This window comes from Rhinolophus ferrumequinum, chromosome 2 (assembly GCF_004115265.2).
Source record: "Rhinolophus ferrumequinum isolate MPI-CBG mRhiFer1 chromosome 2, mRhiFer1_v1.p, whole genome shotgun sequence".
Classification (NCBI taxonomy): domain Eukaryota; kingdom Metazoa; phylum Chordata; class Mammalia; order Chiroptera; family Rhinolophidae; genus Rhinolophus; species Rhinolophus ferrumequinum.
The window spans coordinates 42,290,584-42,312,065 of NC_046285.1; the positions used below are offsets into that span (position 1 = coordinate 42,290,584).

Below are 21,482 nucleotides of genomic sequence, written 5' to 3' on the forward strand. Positions count from 1 at the left end.
TGAAAGTTAAGGTCTTTGTCAACCTATGTGTTCTCTGTCTCGCGTCCAACAAGATTAATTTTAGAAGGATTTGGGGGTGTAGCGCTATCTGAAATTGAATGAGATTATGCAGGATTACTTCCCCGGATGTTCTTAGGCTACACAGTTCTTTTAAAGCACTGGTTCTCAACGTGTGGTCCCTGCACCAGTAGCATCGACATCACCTGGAACTTGTTAGAAATACAAATTCTCAAGCCCCACCCCAAAACTATTTAATCGGAAATACTTGAAGAGGTCCCACCACTCTAAAGTATAACACCTATGCATTGCTGATGTGTGCTGCATGTTCTCCTCAAACATCCTTATTCCATGTAGCTAAGAACTTAAAAGTGATGCTGGTCTAAGAACTCATTTAGAATGTAACTTTCTAAAGAAGAAAGTTAAAGATTGGATGCTAAAGAAAAGGACAACTAAAGAAAATGGACTGGAGGGACCCACCCCCCCAAAAAGCTGAAAGAGCCTACAGCAAGGGTAACAGCTATTAGCTTCTGGGCAGCATCCCCTGGGCAACAGTGAGCCTTATGAGAGATACTGTAGCAGCAGCAGCAGCCTCTATTGGCTGAGAACACATGATCCCCAGAAACTGGGCTAGGGGCTTACATACATCATCTAATTTAGTCCTTACAATAAATTTAGAGGATTTAAATTTTTAACTTTACCTTCATTTTATATACGATAAAACTAAGCCTTAGAGAAATTAAGTGGTTTACCCCTAAATTGATTTAAGTAGCAAGAAGGAAAACCGAGATTTCAAATCAGGCAGAATAAATGCAAAGCCCACCCTTGACCTGCTATTCTTTAGTGATATCTCATAGCATCTTTGAGCAAAGGGTGGCCTCACCATTGGGCAAGGAAAAATAATACAGTGTTTATTTAATGACTAGTTAAGTTAGATTTGCAGAAACCAGGGAGGGCGAGAAAGGCAGAACTTGGAAAACTGAAAAGACCTTTATATTCTAAAGGAAGGTGCTGTGGGATTGGAGGAAAGAAGGATGCCAGCCATATCTCGAAGCAGAAACTCTGAAGTGGTGGAAACATGTAGAGTTGCAGCACGGAGTAGGAAGAAGTGTAAACAAACCACATAAAGAGATGGAACCCCTTGACAAAATCACAAAGTCAAATGTCCTAAGGGAAAACGGTTCAGCCATCTGGTGCTAAAGATCAAATGCCAACATCCATATAATTGCCCAAAAAAATCCCCCTTTGTGATTCAGGCTCAACGGAGGTAATCCTTTCTTCATCTCCCTTACAAGTACAGGCTATGTTGCTCACTTTCTCTTTCAAAGAAATACGGTTAAGATGAAAATTCAGTAATATCTTGAATCGAACAGATATAGGTTTGGAACCTTGTCCTCAGCCACCAGGGAGCCTTGAGCAAGCTCCTAATTGTCTCTGAGCTTTAAGCTTTTGCATATTTATAACAATGTAATTAATACCTACTTAATAATAATGTCGGAATTAAATGAGACAAGGAATAAATGGTACCTGGCACTTAGTAGGTTCCTCTCCATCCCTTAATACTGAGTTAAATTTAGCAACTTAATATTACACTAAACTTAAGTTACTTACACTTTCGCTAACATGGCCTGGAGGTGTGCACAGTACACTCTAACACAGTTCTAGCTCTAACCCTGTAGGGGTGCTCATGGGCATAGCTAAAAAGTATACACGTGGATAAGAAAACAAGGGGAAGGACATTGTGCATTTGGTACAAAGAGCTCAGACTTAAATATAAATGTGGTAGTTCTTAAAGTCATAACAAATATTTCCCATTCCAGTAGAAAGTGCTTCACATTTGATGCCAGGTTGGCTTAGCTTCAAACTCCTCCCTGAACTGTCTGTGTGATTTTGAGCAAGTAACCAAAATTTAATGAACTTCTATTCCCTCATCTAGAAACGAAGGAATACAATACTTAGATTGTCCAATTTTACTCAGTACAGTGCAATACATGATTTCTAGTGTGGTCTCTAGTGGCTTTCCAATAACATTAAAGGCTGTAAATGTACGGAATGTTTTGTAGCAATCTCATAATATAATTTGGAGCTAGTAATTAGATGAAATCTGTTCTAAAGGACCTTAAGCAAACTGGTTTATCGCCCCTCTCTTTGCCATTGAATGAGGTAGAACTTTTGTTTTGAGAGGTAGGGGTGTGTGTGTGTGTGTGTGTGTGTGTGTGTGTGTGTGCGCGCGCGCGTGCGTGCTCTTACGTTTTGAAGGAGCTGGTAAACTAAGTCATTTACATATTTACAATTCTCTAGTTATGTTTAAACATTTAAATGGGATGCCTAGGATCCAAGCCCTGGTGCCTCTTGTTATTAGAGCTCAAGAACTCTCTACTAAACTAAAAGGAAAGCATTCTATGCTTTGACTATGATAAGGAATGTTGCAAGTAAGTAGACATGCCTTTTATAAGCAATAAAATGAAGGTGTCAGCCATTGCAAATGGACCAAGATGGAGGTCACATGACTAAACCACCCTTGCACCAGGGAGTCTCTGATGTATTTTACTCCAGTTTCAATCTATTAATCAGAGGAGTTGGAAGAGCAATAATTTAAACACTGCAATCATCAATTCCATAACACATTAATAGAAGCTACAGTCAAACTTTGCCACACCAGTGACTGCAATGGAATCTTGACAGGAGCCGGAGGGCCATGCCTAATTTGCATTAAATTTACATAAAATTGTAAATCAAGAACACATGAACACAGCCGTGATATTTGTTAGTGCTTGGATCTTTCTTGTTAGATGGATTTAAACTGCTGGTGGTTTGACTTCGCTTGCAATAAAATTGTGCAGCTGATCAGCTTTGTTCTCATTCTGCAATTATGTGGAAAGGGACCCAAGAGAGCTATACGGTGGGGGCATGTGGATGCCATTTAGGGTTTTCATCCTGTAAAACCATGACTCAGATGTGCCCTTGGAAACCCCAATCGAGAAGCAGATTGTCCCCAATGACTTTGCAGATACTGGATTTGCTCACAAATTACTTGCCATTAGCAGGAGACACAAAGTACACAGAAAGCTGGTCAGCTGAGAGGATGTCAAGGCCTCTGGAAATTTTCATTTTTCCAAACAACATTTACTATCATAAAGATAGATAATTAGTGACATTCTTTAGGCTGAGGACAGCTGAAAATCAAACCTTCAGCAAAGTATCCAGTACTTAAAGGAGTGATAAAGTGGACTTCACCTGGTCCCAAGCATTCTATATGTTCTTGTGTTCCTGAGTCAATTTATTCCAACAGATGTAGCCATTGCTGTGTGTTTTCACTCAGAACTAGGAGAAAACATTCTTACCAAAGGGACTGGCTCACAGTGGCAAGATTCATCTCTCTTTATTCTCCTTAGTCCTCTCATTTTAGGTTTGTCCTTTTAGAGAGAAGACAGACACTTAAGTGCCATAATGTTCTTGGAATTGTTGTTTTTCTCAGATGGGATTATGCAGGTATTTCACACATCATGTTTATTCTCTGCCTTCCACACCTCCTTTACCACCCCCTTACCTCCCGTTTTCTTACCTTGCACGATCAAGTAAACTTGGGAAGTCTTGGGCTCATGCTGTGTCTGAACTGAGCAAGTGTAGGAACCCTCGTCATAGACATCCACCTTCTGGATTCGGAGGCTGTATTCCAGAGAATGGCGTTTCTCCAGCTCAACCCGGGGGTCCAGAGACCACTTGTCATGCCCAGCAAAAATGATGCCAGAACGGTTCAACCAGGCCACCTTCGAGTTCTTGTCCTCTACAACACACCTAGAAGAGCAGAATGACAACATTAGTCTTAGCCATACCTGCATTTGCATTCATTCTCCACGTGATTGCATACAACTCAAGACCAGTCAAGGAAAAGAATTATATTCAGGATGAACCACTGCCATGCTATTTCTTGGGTCTTAAGTATCAGCACTACCTGTCCTTACCATCCAATGGGTGAACATCATTGTATTAGATTCAATTCAGCAATAAATAATCTGAGTATGAGTAATGCAGGCAAATAAAGTTAAATAATATAATAACAAATCCCACTGGATTATTTTCTAGGAAAAGGTCATTTACACAGAACTTCATCTGTTTAAGTAACTTTGAGAATTAGATGATTGATAATGTAGCATATTTACTCAGTTTTGAATTGTACTTAAATACTTCCTAAAGTCTTGTGTGATGGTATATTCGAGTTATGACTCACCACTGTGGAATTAGACTAGATTTCAACGTTTGCTTCTGATCTATATGAGTTTGTAATGCCCACTCTCAGGAGTGAGAAGTGTGTGAGCTGGTCCAAGGGTAAGTGGGTAGGTGTTGTGTCAAGGCAATCAAAGCTGGTATCACCTTGCCTAAGTCTGGTTCCAGCTTTTGAGGGCAGCAATTGTCTGCTGGTGAGAGACAGCCTGCTACCATTAGAATGCATTTCTGGCCACATTAGAATGAATTCAATCTGGTTGTTTTTTAAATTAAAGTTTATTGGGGTGACAGTTGTTAGTAAAGTTACATAGGTCTCAGGTGTACAATTCTGTAATGCATCATCTATATATCACATTGTGTGTTTACCACCCAGGGTCAGTTCTCCTTCCATCACCATATTTGACCCTCTTTACTCTCATCTACCATCCCCTGCCCCCCTTACCCTCTGGTAACCACTAAACCATTGTCTGTGTCTCTGAGTTTTTGTTTCTTCATTTGTTTGTCTTGTTCCTTTGTTGTTTTCAGTTTTATATACCACATATCAGTGACATAATATGGTTCTCGACTTTTTCTGTCTGACCTATTTCGCTTAGCATAATAATCTCAAGATCCATCCATGTTGTCAAAAATGGCACTATTTCATCTTTTCGTATAGCAGAATAGTATTCCATTGTGTATATATAACAGAATGAATTCAATCTTTTATGGCAGACGAATAAACCAATTTTGTAGCTCCGATTCCAAGGAAGGTAAAGGAAAAATATTCATTTGAATGACTACTTATTAGAGAAGCCTAAAAGAGTCTCTTCCTGAAACTTGAAAGGAAGGGGTAAAGAACACAGATTAGTGGAGAAGGGGTAAAAACTTTATGATGAGTATGGTTTTCTTCAATTCTACTATATCAAGAATCTGAAAATGAAAAAAATCAAGCATAACCACCAAGCATAAAACTTCTCTCTGCATCACTTTGGCAAGATTTATGTCTGCCCCACAGGAAGACTGTCCCAGACTCTGTTCACAGCTGCGGTGCCAGCTGCTCAACACTCTGGGCCATGAGGGATGGACAGAAGGAGCCAGGAGAATGACAGAAAAACAATTAAAACACCATGTTCCCTTGTATTTTCCAAACCAAGTCAATCGCAGGTTTCCTCTCAGGTCAAAACAGCCAGGCATAGAAACTCCACAGCCAAGTATGGACAGGAAATTGATGTCTTATCCACAGGCTGTCCACCGGAGGGAATACAGAGACCAATTCGTACCTCTCATAAGAAGGAGAAAAGCCGAGTCTTTTAAAAATTCCTTACCTATGATACAGAAGCCCTCTTATCCTATTAGTTTTTGGTGAGTTATATATTTTACTTAGCATGATTATTTTATTTAATTTTTTGGGGTGCCATGGTATGCAGGTCTTTCTTTTCTTCTCCACCTTTTTATTTTCATAAATACAGATAAAGGTATCATTTAGTATCTTCAATCACTCAATATGTGTTTCTCTGTCATACAGATATTTATATGCATTTGATACTTAAGAACCTCTCCATGAGGGAGTGCAAAGCTAACATCATGGATGCTCGCTGCTTCTCTGCAGATTCGATTCTACTTTTCCTGTTTGATTCTTTCGTGACATCATTTCTCTGTTCTTGGTGATTTTGTGGCGTTTCTCAGCTTAGAATCATTTATGAATTAATAGGCTATTCATTGCCATCTAGATCATAAATGAAGTTGTTGATGTAGATTCACTCACTGTGTTTTTCTTTTCTACTGAGAAGAATGGAAATGTACCTCTACAAATGGATTTTAAATCTTCTATCACATTTCTCCTCACACTTTTCTCATCTACACAGCTCAACACAGCAACATGCAGATATGCCACATCAGATATGCACTCTGAGTGCTGTTCAGTCCAGCATATGGCCCTAATATGTTCATTTTGAAAAAATACTACATATTTTACACAAAAATGACCCATGAAAAAAAGACAGATTTTGATTTGTTCATTAAGGTACCTCCTAAAACTAATCCGGTGTAAAACAGTCAATGCCTGTCATGTGAACTAACAGTGTCACACATGTAGACACAAGCCATATGGTTACCTATATACCAGCCCCCACTGTACCCCTAGTCCCAAGCTCTGTATCAACCACAAATGAATTCGGCAAATTTCCTTATCAGCACAAGGTAGAGTTTCTAAGTCATGTCTTTAGGGTCCTTTCGATATTTTAGCAATTTTTGTCAATGGAAAAGTTAAAATTACCACACAGATCATTATTGCAAATTATTCTCTGAGAGGATTCAAATCTATTTTACCTAAAGAAGTAATTGACTGTTTCAGCGAAATTGCCAGACCCATAAAAATGCATCTACTGAAATAACACATTATATGGAAATTTTGCTACGACAATCTACATAACATCTTACTTTTACACTATGTTTCAACCATTATTTATTTATTTTAAATTTATCTTTTACATACAAATAAGTGAAAGGTGTACTAGACTCAAATACATACCTATACATTCACACTTTTTAGTAATTCAGTATAGTTAGTGAACTCCAAGCACCAGAGCACAATGTAGTATTTTTTAAAAGGAAAAAAAATACCACTCCTCCAGATACTTAAGCATTCTTTTTTATGTAGCCAATAGTTCCAAAGTGAATGCACTGACTCTATAAAACTAGAAAATCATCTTTCTACAATGTGACTAAAACCTTCATACTGATAAATGAACAAAAGAATCACACAATTCCAGAACTAATTAATTTGAAAACCTTGACGTAAGGTGGCAACTATTTTAAACCATAAGAAAAAAAAATATGGTAAAAGTCAAATTAATAGTCTTAGGGTGTAGAACTTCTGTTTGTTAAATGAAAATAACCATTCACACAGGGTAGTCGCCTAATGCCTAGCTATTTGGAAATGAGGAGATGATGATTAAATGCAGATCCAGACTCCCAGCATGCACTGACTGGCCGGGAAGCATCATGAGTGTGCATCTAGGCGGTAAGTTGGCTTAACCGTGCATTAGGCATGCCTGTAGAGTAAATGAGAATTCTCCTGCTGTGCCATTATTATATAATAATAAGTTATTCCCCACTCAGAATGCCACTTCCATACCAGACAATCTAGTTCAAAATTGGATACCTAAGGTCTTGATCTCCAAAATCAGTCTTGGCTAAATCAGAAAAACTACGAAGATACGTGCGCATATTTTAAAAATCTGTGTTATGTGTTGTTTGGATTTAATAGAATGTTTCCTCCAAGAGCTCAAGATGTTGCAAATCATTCCAGGATTTAAAAAGAATGGAGCCCTAAAGAAACTGGGTGTTGTTGCCAAGAGGAGAGGGACAGAGAATGTCCTTCCCCTTTAGATGGGATTTTTGTCAGGCAGCTGAAGTCATGGGATATAATACAGAGTGGCACCTCGTCAGGACATCCTCTCTCATTAGTATCCCATCCTTGTACTTAGCTCCTTCTTATGACCTTATTATAATCCACATTGCTTTAGAGTTATGTCCACTACTTTCCGCATAAGCTTATTTATGACAGTGACTCTCCTGGAGTTCCCCTGTGGCGCCCTGATGGGGACTAGCAGCATAAACTCACCATGCACACAGTAGGTACTCACTGAAACATGGAATAAATCAATTGCATTTAACTTAGCAAATTGCTATTAGGTCAATTATAAAATATTTGTTAATTATCCTATAGGTACAGAATAGATGGGTAACGTTTAATTTTTCTTAAGAAATGATTAAAATGATCACATGCAAAGGGAAAATTTAAAGAGAATTATTGCATGTGGTATTAACATGAAAGCAAAAGAGAAAAAAAAAATGTGCTGAGTGATTCCATTATGATAAAAGATCATCCCTGGGAATTAAATAATCTATGTTGTATGTGAAAAACAGCAAAAAGAAGCATAAATCACTAGATAATCATTTAGTGGGTTGCTCATTTTAACCATAAACCCTAAAATATCAGGTGGGTTACTTACCTTAACTATGAACACTTGATTTGAAAAAATCAGTTTTTAAAAAAACAACAGAAAGGCAAGCAAACAAATTTCTATCTTTCCTGTTCAGTATATCTGAATCCATAAAACTGTCACAAAAAATCAATGCACCCATAAAAATCCCAAGTATTCAATCTTTGCAAACATTTTACACCATGTATATTATGCACACTTATACAAACAAATACTCTGACAATTCCTCTTACACTGCATAAGTCTGGGGATTATGCTTCCAAACAATGCATATCATTGGAGGTAGAAAAGAAATGCTAAATACGGTTTGTACCAACAGACTGCTTAACAGGATATTTACGGACAGTATATCCATGATGTAAGTGATACACATCTACCAGATAGTAAGCCTATTCAATTGCTACTGGACACATCTCTTCATTTTTAAACAAGAATTACTGGCTCTGAGAATGTACCAACTTAGCATTAGAATTTATCCAAACTTAAACTTTCTTCTATTTCTGAAGAGTACAATCTGGTATTTATTCATTGATAACAAATAATTAGATTTCATTTAATCCCTCACCAGTTATCTATCTTCACACGTTTTTAATTTTAAAGACTGAGGGAAGTGGAACTGAATGGATAAGAGAGATCTGACTCTTACATTAAGGAAGAACAGCCAAATGAATGATTCTCAAGTGGGGGCAATGTGTGTTTCCAGAGAATATTTGACAATATATGGAGACATTTGTTGGTTGTAACAACTGGTGGGGGGTGGGGGGTGGGGTTGATACTAGCATCTAGTAGGCAAAAGCCAGGGATGCTGCTAAGTAACCATCCTATAATGTAAAAGACACCCCTCCCCACCTCCTTACAATGACATATCCCATTTAAATGTTGACAGGGTCAAATTTAAAAAAAAACTGAGTTAGACTTTAGTCTCTTGGTTTCTATATCCAGAAACATAGGGCAAACATCTACAGTGCAACGGTGTTTTTTCATAGGCATATGCTTCTTAATGTACAAAGCACTCAATTGCCACCAGCAATAGAAAACAGAAAGCAACAAATGAACAAGAGAAACAAACCAAAACCTCATAGACACAGATGACAGTTTGGAGGTTATCAGAGGCAGGGGGCTGGGCAGACGAGGTTAAACAGGGTCAAATATATGGTGATGGAGGAGACTTGACTTCAGGTGGTGAACACACAATGCAATCAATATACAAATGATGTATTACAGAACTGTAAACTTGAAACCTACATAATCTCATTAACCAACGTCACCTCAATACACTTAATAATTTATTTATTTTTTGAATCTCTGAATTATAAGTCAAGTTCATGTCAGAGACACTTCAATAAAGACGAGTGATGTTCTGGTTGTAAGTTTATTTTTTTCACATCTGTGATTCTCCCCCTTTTATAAGATGTGGAATAATTCAAGATGTAGCTGGAAAGGAAGTATTCACGAGTGTGTTAGCCACTTATTTTGATGCTGTTCGCTTTGTAATTTTAACTCTACAAACAAAACTCTTAGCGAATCAGCAAAACTATCATAAACTCATTACCCTCTACAAGGAAAGATACTTGGTCTGGGAAGTAATGCTATACATTCCCAGCTTGAAAGTATGGAATTAGGAAAAGCTCTAAGCAGAAGATGAAAGAAAGTATCAGGGAAATACCCCAGATTCTCCTGAGGCAGAAATCTTTAGTCTGACTTTATCGTATTATTTTAAGTATAATGAATTCCAACAACAGGTATGCAAACATATTGAAAAAATGACAAATGAGTTAGAAACCAAATTTAAAGAATTCTGAATTGTTAATCATCTTGGATCACCTCTGCTTCATTACCATGTTTTAAGATTAAACTTCAAGAAATAAGAGAATTGTGGGGATTCACTGCTTAACCTGAGGCACTCCTGCTGAGCCTTGCCTGCAACAAGAAGCTTCAGCTCCTAGCTGCCCTGTTCCCATCTCTGCTCCTTCCAGACTTGACTTCTGGCTTTGACCCCTGCCTGTTCTCTTGGTCTCATTTTCTTGTTCTTGTGCATGTCTGCATTCTTAATCTTAATCCTCCTGAAGAAGAAACCGATCTCAGTTGGATGATGGTTTATTTTTCTAGATTCATACTGATTTTAGTCCAATCAAAACCATGGCAGCGTGCACGTGGTATAGCATCATCTCCCCTCACCCTAGCTCCTTTGCACACATTCGTGTCCAAGCGCCTGATGCACATGTCTATATGCACACACATGAAGTAGTGGTGGGCATTCCAGACAGGGTGAGATCACAGAGGTAGTAAATCACAGGAGCCAGGTTCATGTGAAGCTGCCGTTGCTCACAATGATTGGGAATCTGTACACTGCTGATGGAGTCTTAGGGTAAAAGACATATTGTTTAGTTCCTGGAGATAACTGATTTTAGGTCTGGCCTTCAGTCTATTTCCTATTGGAACAAAGGTAAGTCATTTAGCCTTTCGGTGTTTTAGTTTTCTCATAAGTAAAGTGAGGCTAATGATACTTGCCTCAACCTCTTAACTAATCCTACGCTAGTGCCTTGAATAAAATGAAGTGATATACATGGAAACATTTCATAAGATGTCAAATAATAACTATGCTTATACTCATGCTCTCTAATGGTAGAGTATGATAGACAAAAAGAAAACAGTCCCATACGGAATGACTATAAAGGAAAGTACTGATTTCTTTAAGTCATTCGAAAAGTTTATCGCTTTATAGAGTGTGATGACTCCCACTGAATACGTATCATTACACAGACTCTTTGATCAGCCTTAAATTCTCAATTGGCATTAGTTATTTGCACATGTCATATTGACAAAATACCCTTTCTGTGATTGGATACTTCTTATTAGAATGATTTATCACCTAGGAGAGCAAAAAATAATCCACAGTGGCAAATGGTAAAGCCAGGACAGATTGTGTTACCCCTGGAACAATGAAAAGGTCTCCCTAGATAGGATTTTTTTTCTGTAACAATCACTAGGGAGCCCATTGCCCAGCCATACATGCATTCTGCTACATATATATACATGATATATGTATTGCTGTAGTTTCAGGTTCATCTTATTGAAGAAGCATAAACCATAAACGCATATTGCATGCAGATGCCACAGGGAAGGAGAAGGCCACAACCACCAAATTAAGACTCCATCAACAAGCAATCAATTCTAGGACAGTCTGTGCTCCTCTTGTTGTCACATCAACTGTGTCATCTCTACATTTACACAGAAGAAAGAAATGGAAGAAAAGGAAGATAGAAATTCTTAAAAACAGATCAATGTTGAGGCTGAGACCAGGAGAAAACTGATTTCTATCCCAGTCACACCTGGAGTTAGGCTCAATCCCAGAAACATTTTAAGTGACTGGAAACAACTCTCTTAATGTCTTTCGAAGAGTGTCGGTCAATTCCGAAAAGAAATCATCATCTTAGTCATACCATAACTCAAGATGCCCTTTTTCTTGTCAGTGGTGAAGTAGAAACGTCATGGGTTCTGTAGTTTTGTAGCTTTATGCAAGTTGCTTAGCAAAGAATGGCCGAATGGCGGGGTGGTTCTGGGCTTAGGCTGAGGAGGCAGTTTTTGGCTCTGCATTCTAGTTCCATCATATGCTCACTCTATGATCTTGGGACATTTGTTTAACCTCTCTGTGCCTGGGTTTCCTCATCTATAAAATGAAGACTATAACAGTACCTACTTCAATAGGTAGTTGCAATGTTCCCATGGATTAATTTTAAATATATAGAGCAGTGCCTGGCCCTAAATGAGTCCACGGTTACTGAAGAGCTCCAGTGTTTTTCCTCAGCAAAACAGGAATAATAACTATCTTCTCTTATGACTGTGATTATTAAATTGGCTGAAGTTTAGAATACCCAGTGAGCTTTGGAAGAGTTTAATAAACTTTTCTGCTGGTCACTTTTTATAATTTGTATTATAGACAATCGTTCTGTAGAAATCCCATTTTGGGGGCTAAATCCAACAACTGCCAGATATTGTTGTATAATCCAATTCCTTTCTCATTCATAGGCATCCCCAGGGAAACCTCCTTTTAGGCCTATGTTCTCTTACGTCTGGTCCCTCTGATCAGCAGTTGGTCCCCTAAAGCACATAAGCAGTAAATTGAAAGCGGAACGATGCATCATGGTTCTAGGGCCGCAGAGTACACTGAGGCTCTACTACCATCTCTAGAATATTTTGAAAGGTGTTGGCATATCTGTGCATAGACAGCTCAGGCCTTAAATGCCTCACCACTTTGGATCAGAGCCATTTAGAACCCACACAAGGCTCTCTCTTTAGGGCAGCCTGAACAGAGGAAAATAGCTGGTCCATGCTGTACTTTGTGATCGGCTGAGATCAGCTTGGCAGAACTGGGGTTCCTCCTAGATAAGATGAGATATACTCTATGATTTGTGGACCTTCAGACTGTAAGAACGTGGCTTATTCCTTCCACTTCCCACTGTGAGTGGCAATTATACTCTCTGTAGTAGCAAGTACTATGTATAACTTTTCCTCTCCTTTGAATTATGGATTCTCTTCTTTCCTCCCTACTCGGTGAGGATGAGAAACAATTTTACCTTGTTTTGTTTTGATTCTTGCTATGAATCTCTGCTCTCTGTTGAAAAAAATCTCTTTCATTTAGAATGAAAAAAACATCTGCCTTTAGTTGTACCTTTGAAAAAGTAAAATCAGTCTTGGAATCCTGTCTCAGACTTCTAGGTAAAATTTTCACTCCCTGTGGAATTAGAAACAATTTCACAGCTATTTAAAGAAGTTTTGTTATTTTCTGAGTCATTATAAAGTAAATATCAAAAGTATTCTAAGTTCAAGAAGGAAAAAAAAAAGGTCTGTACCACGCAGGGTTTACTCTTTATCTCATTCCAGCAATCAGGAGAAATAAAAGTGCTTACAATAAATGATAATGCACTCAGGATGAGGCCTGGCTATAACGTCAGGGCACTATTTCCCATAAGTCTCACTTGAAAACCCAGACTCTCACTTTATAATCTTATCATATACAGCATTATGTAAATTGTTGTCATTGGAACACAATGTTATGACTCATCATTATATGAATTCAGATATAATTTGAAACAAATTATGAGTACAGCCTCTAAGATCTAACAATTAATAAATATAGCATTCTGATATAACACAGTTAACATACAGTAAGTAAATCACAGGTAATGAGACTGTCTGTCAGGGCTATATTAGAAAAGGGCTCTGCGGTCCAGTTTGCCTTCATTGTAAGAGGCTGTGACAACCTATTTTTGTGGGTTTTTTTTTTTTTTTCTGTCTTTCACTTTTCTCCCTCATCTAAACCTCTCCTTGAAGTCTGTCTTTCTTGTGCAGATCAACAATCAGGATGTAAATAGGATTTGGAATCAGGTGATCGAAAAGGGCTTCAGAAGTTACTGAGAGAAAGGGCATGAAGGCCTCAAGAACCATGAGTTTGAAATGAAAGCCCATCTGCGAGAGTTCTAGTAAGGAACTCCACTTACTCAGACTGGAGAATGATACCTTAGACTACAACCCCCATTCTACATAAAGCACTGACCCTGGGAGGACAATGGGGGTGAGAGGAAGTAACCAGTGTCTGGACTTGGGAGAGGGAGAAAGTCAAAGGTCATCACCTCTTGTACTACTATATCCGCCATGTAACAACTCGGAAAGTTCACAGCCAGCTTGAGTGAAAGAAAGAGCTGCAGATGCTTCAAAGTGATGGTCACAGTCTGAGTTCTAGGAAACCCCTAGATTCATCTTTTTAGTCTGAGAGCATTCCTCTTTCCCACGCACTCTGTCCCTGGGGTACTCTAGCTTTGAGATTGTATTACAGGAGAGGCATCTTCTGTCATTCTCTCACAGTGACTCTCAAATTATGGCTGATAAATGGAAAAAAAAACAAAGGCAGAGAGAGGGAAAGAGCTAAATCTAAGTGTAAATTAAAAAGACATTGTTTTGAAATTATTCCCCTATTTCTTCTGAATCACTTATCATTTTTGGTCAAGACCTTTTGACATGAGGAATTCTGTTGAAATCTCTGTATGTACTCAGGAAGCTAACCTGAGTAGCAGCAAGAATTAAGCTCACTAATTAATAGTCAATATAATGTTGATATTGATTATGTTATTAATCATAATGTTGATATTAATAGTCAATATTATGTTGACTAATTAATGTCTACTCTCTCCCAAGGACAAGTTACCTTCATCTGGCTCTATTAAGACCACTTTTGGAAGAATCCACTAATAGCCAAAATCCAATGGATTTATCTTAAGTATTTGTCTTATTTAACATCTTCATAGTTTTCAACACCATTCACCATATTTCTTCATTTTCTTATCTCTCGTCCTAACTCTCCCACTGTTTCTCAATTTCCATTATCAACCCTTCTTTCTCCATTCACCTTTTATATATTGCTGCTCTCTAGGATTCCATTTTTCTTCTTTCCTGCTTTCATGGAGTAGCCCTCACACATTTCATCGTTTGAGGGTCTTTAATTATACTATATCTCAAATTCAGCATATTTTGAACTGAAACTCATCATCTCTCATTTTATTCTTGTCCTCCTTCTAAATTCCCAGTTCTAGTTAGTGGGATCATAATGCATCTAGTAATCATAGAAAGCAGTCACAGAGCTATCCTTGCTTCCATCTCCTTCATGGCATTTATGTAATCAAATACCATTTTTACATTTTTTTCCCCCTAAGATAAACCTCTGTTCTCCATCTTCATGGACACCACTACTGTTCAGGACTTTCTCCTCTGTTGTCAGCATCACTTCCAACTGCTGGTATCACTTTCCGACTGGTGTTCTGACCCCTGATATTGTATCCCTTACCTACAAATATACCATTCATTCTTCATACAGAACAGAAAATACATAAAGCTGATCTTGCCATCCTCTTGTTTAAATGTACTTGGTCTTTTTACTTGTAAAAGTTCAAATTGACTAGCATAATACAAATCAGCTCAACCTACCTCTCCAGTCTGATCTCCTGATATGTAAACTCCCATTCTGCCATGCATCTTATTCTTTATTCAGAGTCCAACTTCATTCTTCCTAGTTCTGGTTTTCCTTTTACCTGAAATACCTTTTGCAAGCTTTTGCATTTGGTAAGCGCCTCCAAAAACTCCATCTCAGATGTGCCCTCCCTGGTAAAGGCACATTCTCCAATTTCCTTACTTGTGCTACTAGCATTTTGATTCTTTGTTTTTCTGCCTCTTATCATTATTATCAGAGCACGACCATGTCTTCTCAATGTTTGCATCTCTATTGCCTCACAAAGTGCCTGACACATGAAATCATCCAATAATTATTTGACAGATGAATGAACGTACCAATATTTTTCTCCTCTCATTTAACATTCTTAGAGATGTCTCCTTTCTAATACCATCTTGAAGGTGGAAGAATCTTACTACTCCTAGTAGTTTCAAAAGAGGAAAAGTGTAGCAGATCAAGGCCCTTTTGTCTTTTCTGTACCAGTCATCTTATCTCCCTTCGTTAGCTGCTACCGTTTTCTCTAGAAGAGATGATAATATCTTCTCAATGATATGCCTTGATATACTATAATAGATGTGTAAACAAAAAATTAGAAAAATAAATAAATATGCAGTGGAAACTTTGTAACTCAAAGAATTTCTGAAAGTATGCTGTGTAATGAAAATATAAAATGTTTTCAAATACTGCAGTGCTCCTCCTCTGTCTGGTGGACTTGAATATGATCCTTGATATTATCTTATTGGTGTCCCCTGCCGTAGCAGTTCACATTTCAGGATCCAAATGAACATTTTAAATCTGTACTCAGATGTCACTCTGAGGACTAACCGCCTTCAGCAGCATCACCTAACCTCTCTGAGTTTATAAAGGGTCTATGACTAAGTCACAACCAATTTTCTCACTGTTCATCTCTGTGAAATAGGTTATTTTGGTCTCATAAAACTTTAAATTATTTTTTTCCTCACTATACCTCACTCTGAAATTAGCAATTATTTTTTTCTCCTTCAAGATACTAATATGACCAAGAAGACAACCAGGGAAGGTGATAAAGAGGTACACAGAATAAGATTTTCTTCACTGATCCTTTGTTGCCTGGGAATGCACTGAATTGAGGCATTCCAGAGTATTATAGTCAAAAGGAGGCACTGAGGTTATTCACATAAGATTTGTTCTGTCTTTAATATTGGTAAATTTGTCCCATATTTTTTCTCATCATATACAAGACACAGTTTCTTCATTCTGAATGTTAGTGTCCAAATCAGCAATCAGGACCAAGCAAAACTTCCCCAAAGTACAGAATGAGAGAAGAATAAGCAGGAACGAAATGTTTTAAATGATTTTACAGCTGAACTTACCTAAGTCAAATGAATGATAACATATTATTGCTCCTTTTATCTTGCTCTTTCTTGTCCTCTAAGGATAGGTTTCCTAAAGTTTCTATTCTGTTACCTTCAATCACAGTATTCTCCAAAAGAATTCTGATAAAGGAAGTAACTACTATAGTTATGAAAGAATTGTTAACTAAATAGACAACAGGCCTAAAATGGAGTCACTTATGCTAAACTTATGTCACCAAGGCAAGACTTAATACCTAATCTAATTGCACTCATAGTCTCTCCCAGGAATATAATCTTAAACCAGTCAATCTGGAATTTCCTGGTCAGCAGTTGTGAGGTAATCTGCCTGATAGACCCTTTCCATCCTCCCCTAAAAGATGAGGTAATCTGCTGTTTCCTTGTTCCTGTTCCCTTCTGCCTATAAAATCCTTCCATTTTGTAAAGTTTCTCAGACATTCTTTTTTATTTGACAGACAGGATGCTGCCCGACGCATGAATCATTGAATAAAGTCAATTTGATCTTTACATTTATTCATTTGATTTTTGTTTTTTAAAGGTATATTCTTATATCCAAACTTCAGAAATAGTGATGTGGATAGCCTTAATCAGAAGTGGAATACTTAATTTCTTTACTGTATTAATCACTGTATTTTTTCTGTCTTGAGATTATTGTAATCTAATAGGCACGGTATAAATCATACATTTTTAGTCATATTTCTGTATCACTTCCTGTCATTCCATCTCCTTTTTGCCACACTCTGCATTGAGAACATGAATCCATCTAAGAAAACCGCTTATTTGCACGTCTTTCCCTTTTGCTCTCATGTGATGTGGATCCCTTAATCTTTATGAACATTCTTCTGTGTGTAGACCTAGTGTCATGTCACATGATACTTCATATTAAAATTACACCTCTGCTAGACTATAAAATCAAGTCAGTCAGAGTCCCTAATTTCTCTGTTCTAAGTATATCAGTGCAGAAACGAGTTGAGTGCATGAAAATCCTGTGGGTATTCAATAAAAATTTCTCTAACAATAAAAGTAATTACAAGTAGACAATTTCTTATAGATCACTCTACCTCTTTATAACACCTGAATTACAGAATACTGTGATTGAGAGACTCAGACAGGAACTTCGGAAAATCTGCCCTTAGAGACCAGAATCCAATCAGAAGGGCACAAAGAATGTATTGTTCATTAAATACAGGCTTCCTCCAAGAGAGCCTAAGGGGATTTTTGTCCCCATTACTGAGTTCTACTCAGGGCCTCTGTGGCCCCAACAGAACTCTGGCCAGTGAGCACTGGCCAGTGAATCCAATCTCATTATTTCAAAACCCTTTGGCAGTTTTCACTTACAGATTTCTCCTAATCATTATTTTTTAGCAGCAACAAAATGGCAACAGGAAAATAAAGCAAGATCAAAAGATATATATTCAATGCAAAACAGCTCAGCCAGTTAGCCCCAAGCAACAAATAAGTGTAGAACATTCTCCATTGTGTAGTAAAGTTTGTTTCTGGGAGGCTGATGTTAGATGCAAATCTGCCCCAGGCTATGTTAAAAAAAAAAAAATTTAACAAGCCAACTACAAAAGCAAACCAGGCCTGCATTTTTGTTCTTCTACAAAGCTCACCCAGTCTTTGTCCATCAGGTAGGTCATAAATCTAATAATATTTTACAAGGAGAGGTAGTAGAAGAGATTAACAAACTCTCATCAGCTCTTAACCCCTTCAATTACACTATTTTTGCCCAAATTCTTCATTTTTAAACAACCCTAGATGGTCAGGTAGTGGGGTTGCACAGGACAAAATATTGTAGAAAATAATATGTTTGTTGCAATGTGATCCTTTGCAGACCACCCACAAGTGAGCTACTGCAAATTTCTCTAAAATAGGAACATGCAAGCAACTTTCTGATGTCACCCTACCTCTCCAGCTGGTGGTGCTAGATGTGAGATCAGACCAAAATCTCCCCCCAAAACCTTATAGCTATCCCATTCCTTCTCAACGTCAGATAAAAAGCTAAGAAGACTGTATTATAGGCCAGAATCATTCTTCACTTAACAAGTGCACTTTTATTCTCCATCCTTGTGAAATACTTAATAGCCACAGTGGGAGCATAGCATTAGAGAACTGTTACCTGGGTGGCCAGGTGCTTCCACAGGAGACTCCAGTATTAGAAACAGGGCAGGAAATGTGTTGAAGGCATCAGCAAGCACAAACCTAGAAGAGCCATCTATTCTCTAAAAGCCTTTTGAGAGTTGTTTGACTAGGGTGGGAAATAGTTATTAATAACATATTGGAGGCATTTATAAGGCTTTTGGCTAGGAAAGAGATATTTTTCAATTTGCTTAGGAAAAACTTTATGCCACAGCTGTCTATACACAGTATGGGATAAAGGAACAAGTACTGCCAGCCAATCCTTTGAGACTCTGTTCTAGCCACAGTTAGAAGCATGATGTGACACAAAGACCTCCCAGCTTTCCATGCAATTTACTGACTCCCAGGCACGTCCTCTCAGTAGAAACAGTTTTGGGAAACAGTTTTGGACCCAACAGTAGGATAACTGGCTGGCAACTGCTGTCTAACCCAGCAGGCATTGCCATTGAGAAATGGTAGCACAGGTAGTAAATGTCTTCCTTTGATCAATAAGAAGTTTTATTTCTTCTGATCGGTGCCTAACGGCAGGCAACTCCTGATACTTGTGAGATCACGAATTTGCACTGTGACAGGAGTTAATTCTTCATTTTCATCAATCAATTCGATTGTTCAAAGAATTGATTTAGAATCAGTAAGTGATGATTTCAAAATATCCCCAGTTTGAAGCTTGGACCTATAATAAACACCTTATGTAAAAGCTGATTTTCACAAAGTGATACGATCTTAGTAGTTTATGATCTTAGTAATCAGTTCTTTTTTTTCCCTTCCTTCCCTCCTCTTAACACTCATTTTTTAGCTACCGGTTATGAAAATTTTGTTTAGTATATTATTTGCATAGTTATGAAAGACTGTATGTTTCTTTTCTGTTTCATCAATTCCAGTAATTTATCAATTAATTTGGGTAATGACATTCACTACCTTCTCACTACTCTCCTGATAAGAGTTTTCTAATGAAAGAGATATACTGGCTGGCTGGTTTAAAATGTGTTTTCAGTGAGATTGAGGTGGCTGCACTGGATATTGGTGCAAAATCAAGGGACCCGAACAACAAGTTGGCAGCATGTGAAAACCACTCTGCTTCCGCTAACTAGCACTAAATTTTAGGAGGCCAAGTTAGGGAGATGAATAGAAGGGTTTAGATAACATAAGACAGCTTCTCCTCCAGTGTGTGGAAGATAATTACTCAGTGGGATTTATCTGGACAGAAGCCATGTGCTGTGATAAGACCTGCTTTCTTGCAGAAATAAGACTTCCTAGCTGGATAACAAAACAGAAAGTTGTGTTCCAACTTGGAATGCTAAATGAAAGAGAAATTGGAGCTGTACACATACTTTTAACAAGGGAGTTCAAAATTAGGACAGAGATACCCCTAAAATGTGGATCCCAGGAGCACAACTGATTAAAACCAGTTACTCTTTCAGTGATAGGAGAGTATGCAAATAGGTGCCCCTTAGCAAAAGGGCGCGAGTGATGGAGGGCAGCTTGGGAGAGAAGAATGGAATTCAGCCTGACTACATGGTCTAAAACAGCTAGTACATCCTTTCCTTAGAACCCGAAGGAGGGGTGTGGGGTGGACTGTGAGCTTCCAAATGACTGTGATAAGAAAAGTAATAAAACATCTAGGGATCAGAATGGTTCACAATCTCAAAAAAACAAACAAAAAACAGTCATTCATTTAACAATTAAATGTTACAATCCCTACTCAACCCTTCAGTATTTTAATAGATGGGCCTTTTGATTCATAGAGCTTATAACATCTCTTAAGGTTTTTAGAAATATTGTAACCAGCCTAGGAAGTTTGCAATTAGACTGGATCTGGTGGATTCTACAAGGCAGGTCTGGGAAGTCCTGGGAATTGTTAGTATTTAGAGAAGACAGGCAAGAGAGTTGGTTTGAAAAGAGAACCATAAGGAAAGCTAGCTATACTCTCCATAGGGAATCTTCTTTCAAACCCCCGGGCCATTCAACTCCACAGTATCTTTTTCAGTATTGATATCTATATCTATAGAATTTCTCTTTTACTCCACATAAGAACATTTTAATAACAGAAATTTACAATCTATTGAATTTACCCATAATTGATTCAAGTTTCTTTCTTTCTCTCTTTTTTTAAACTTTTTAATCAACCTTTACCTAAATAGCTGCCATGACTTTAGACTCTGACATTTTAAATTTGAGTTTCAGTGTTACATACATATCCCTGATAATTCTGTGGCTCTGAGGAGAAATTCTGAAATGTTTTTCTAAGTACCAGTGAGTCAAGAGTCTGAAATTCCAGTATTCAGATGCTTCTTTTTAAAAATGTATTCAGGCAGATGAAGGTAAACAGAAATATTATCTACAACAAATAATAAATAAGAGAAACATAAGAGAGTGTGGGGCAGAGAGAAAGAAGCAACACAGGCTCAGTGTGAGAGTGAGACACAGTGAAAAAGTGGAGAGAGAGTGAAAAAGAGAGGCTGCAGAGCATTAGAGAATCAGATAAATTATCTTATATAAAAAGCCAAAGGAAATTCTAGAATACATAGTCAAAATGACTTGATTTTAAGTAGAAGATATAGAAAAGAGAAGTAAGAGTATTTATATTCAGAAATGTTAAATCATGCTTTCTCTGTCTTCATCTCAAGTTTAACCCTACCTCCCAATCCCCTGTAAAACAGTACACTTGAAGGATCAGTAAGTGATGCCGGGTAGAGAAGTCTAGACATTGAGAAATATTTTCACTGTATGTTTTACAATTATAAAATAACACCTGTTCTGCACCGAATATTCAGAAAA

At 37.8% G+C, this 21,482-nt stretch overlaps 1 protein-coding gene across 1 annotated transcript in view; it reads right to left on the reverse strand.

Moving 5' to 3' along the window:
- LSAMP (limbic system associated membrane protein) overlaps positions 1–21,482 on the reverse strand; it is a 587,976-nt gene that overhangs the window by 268,749 nt on the left and 297,745 nt on the right. Inside the window, 1 exon segment of the mRNA XM_033130586.1 lies at positions 3,563–3,795. Within this exon segment, the coding sequence (XP_032986477.1) occupies positions 3,563–3,795 (233 nt within the window).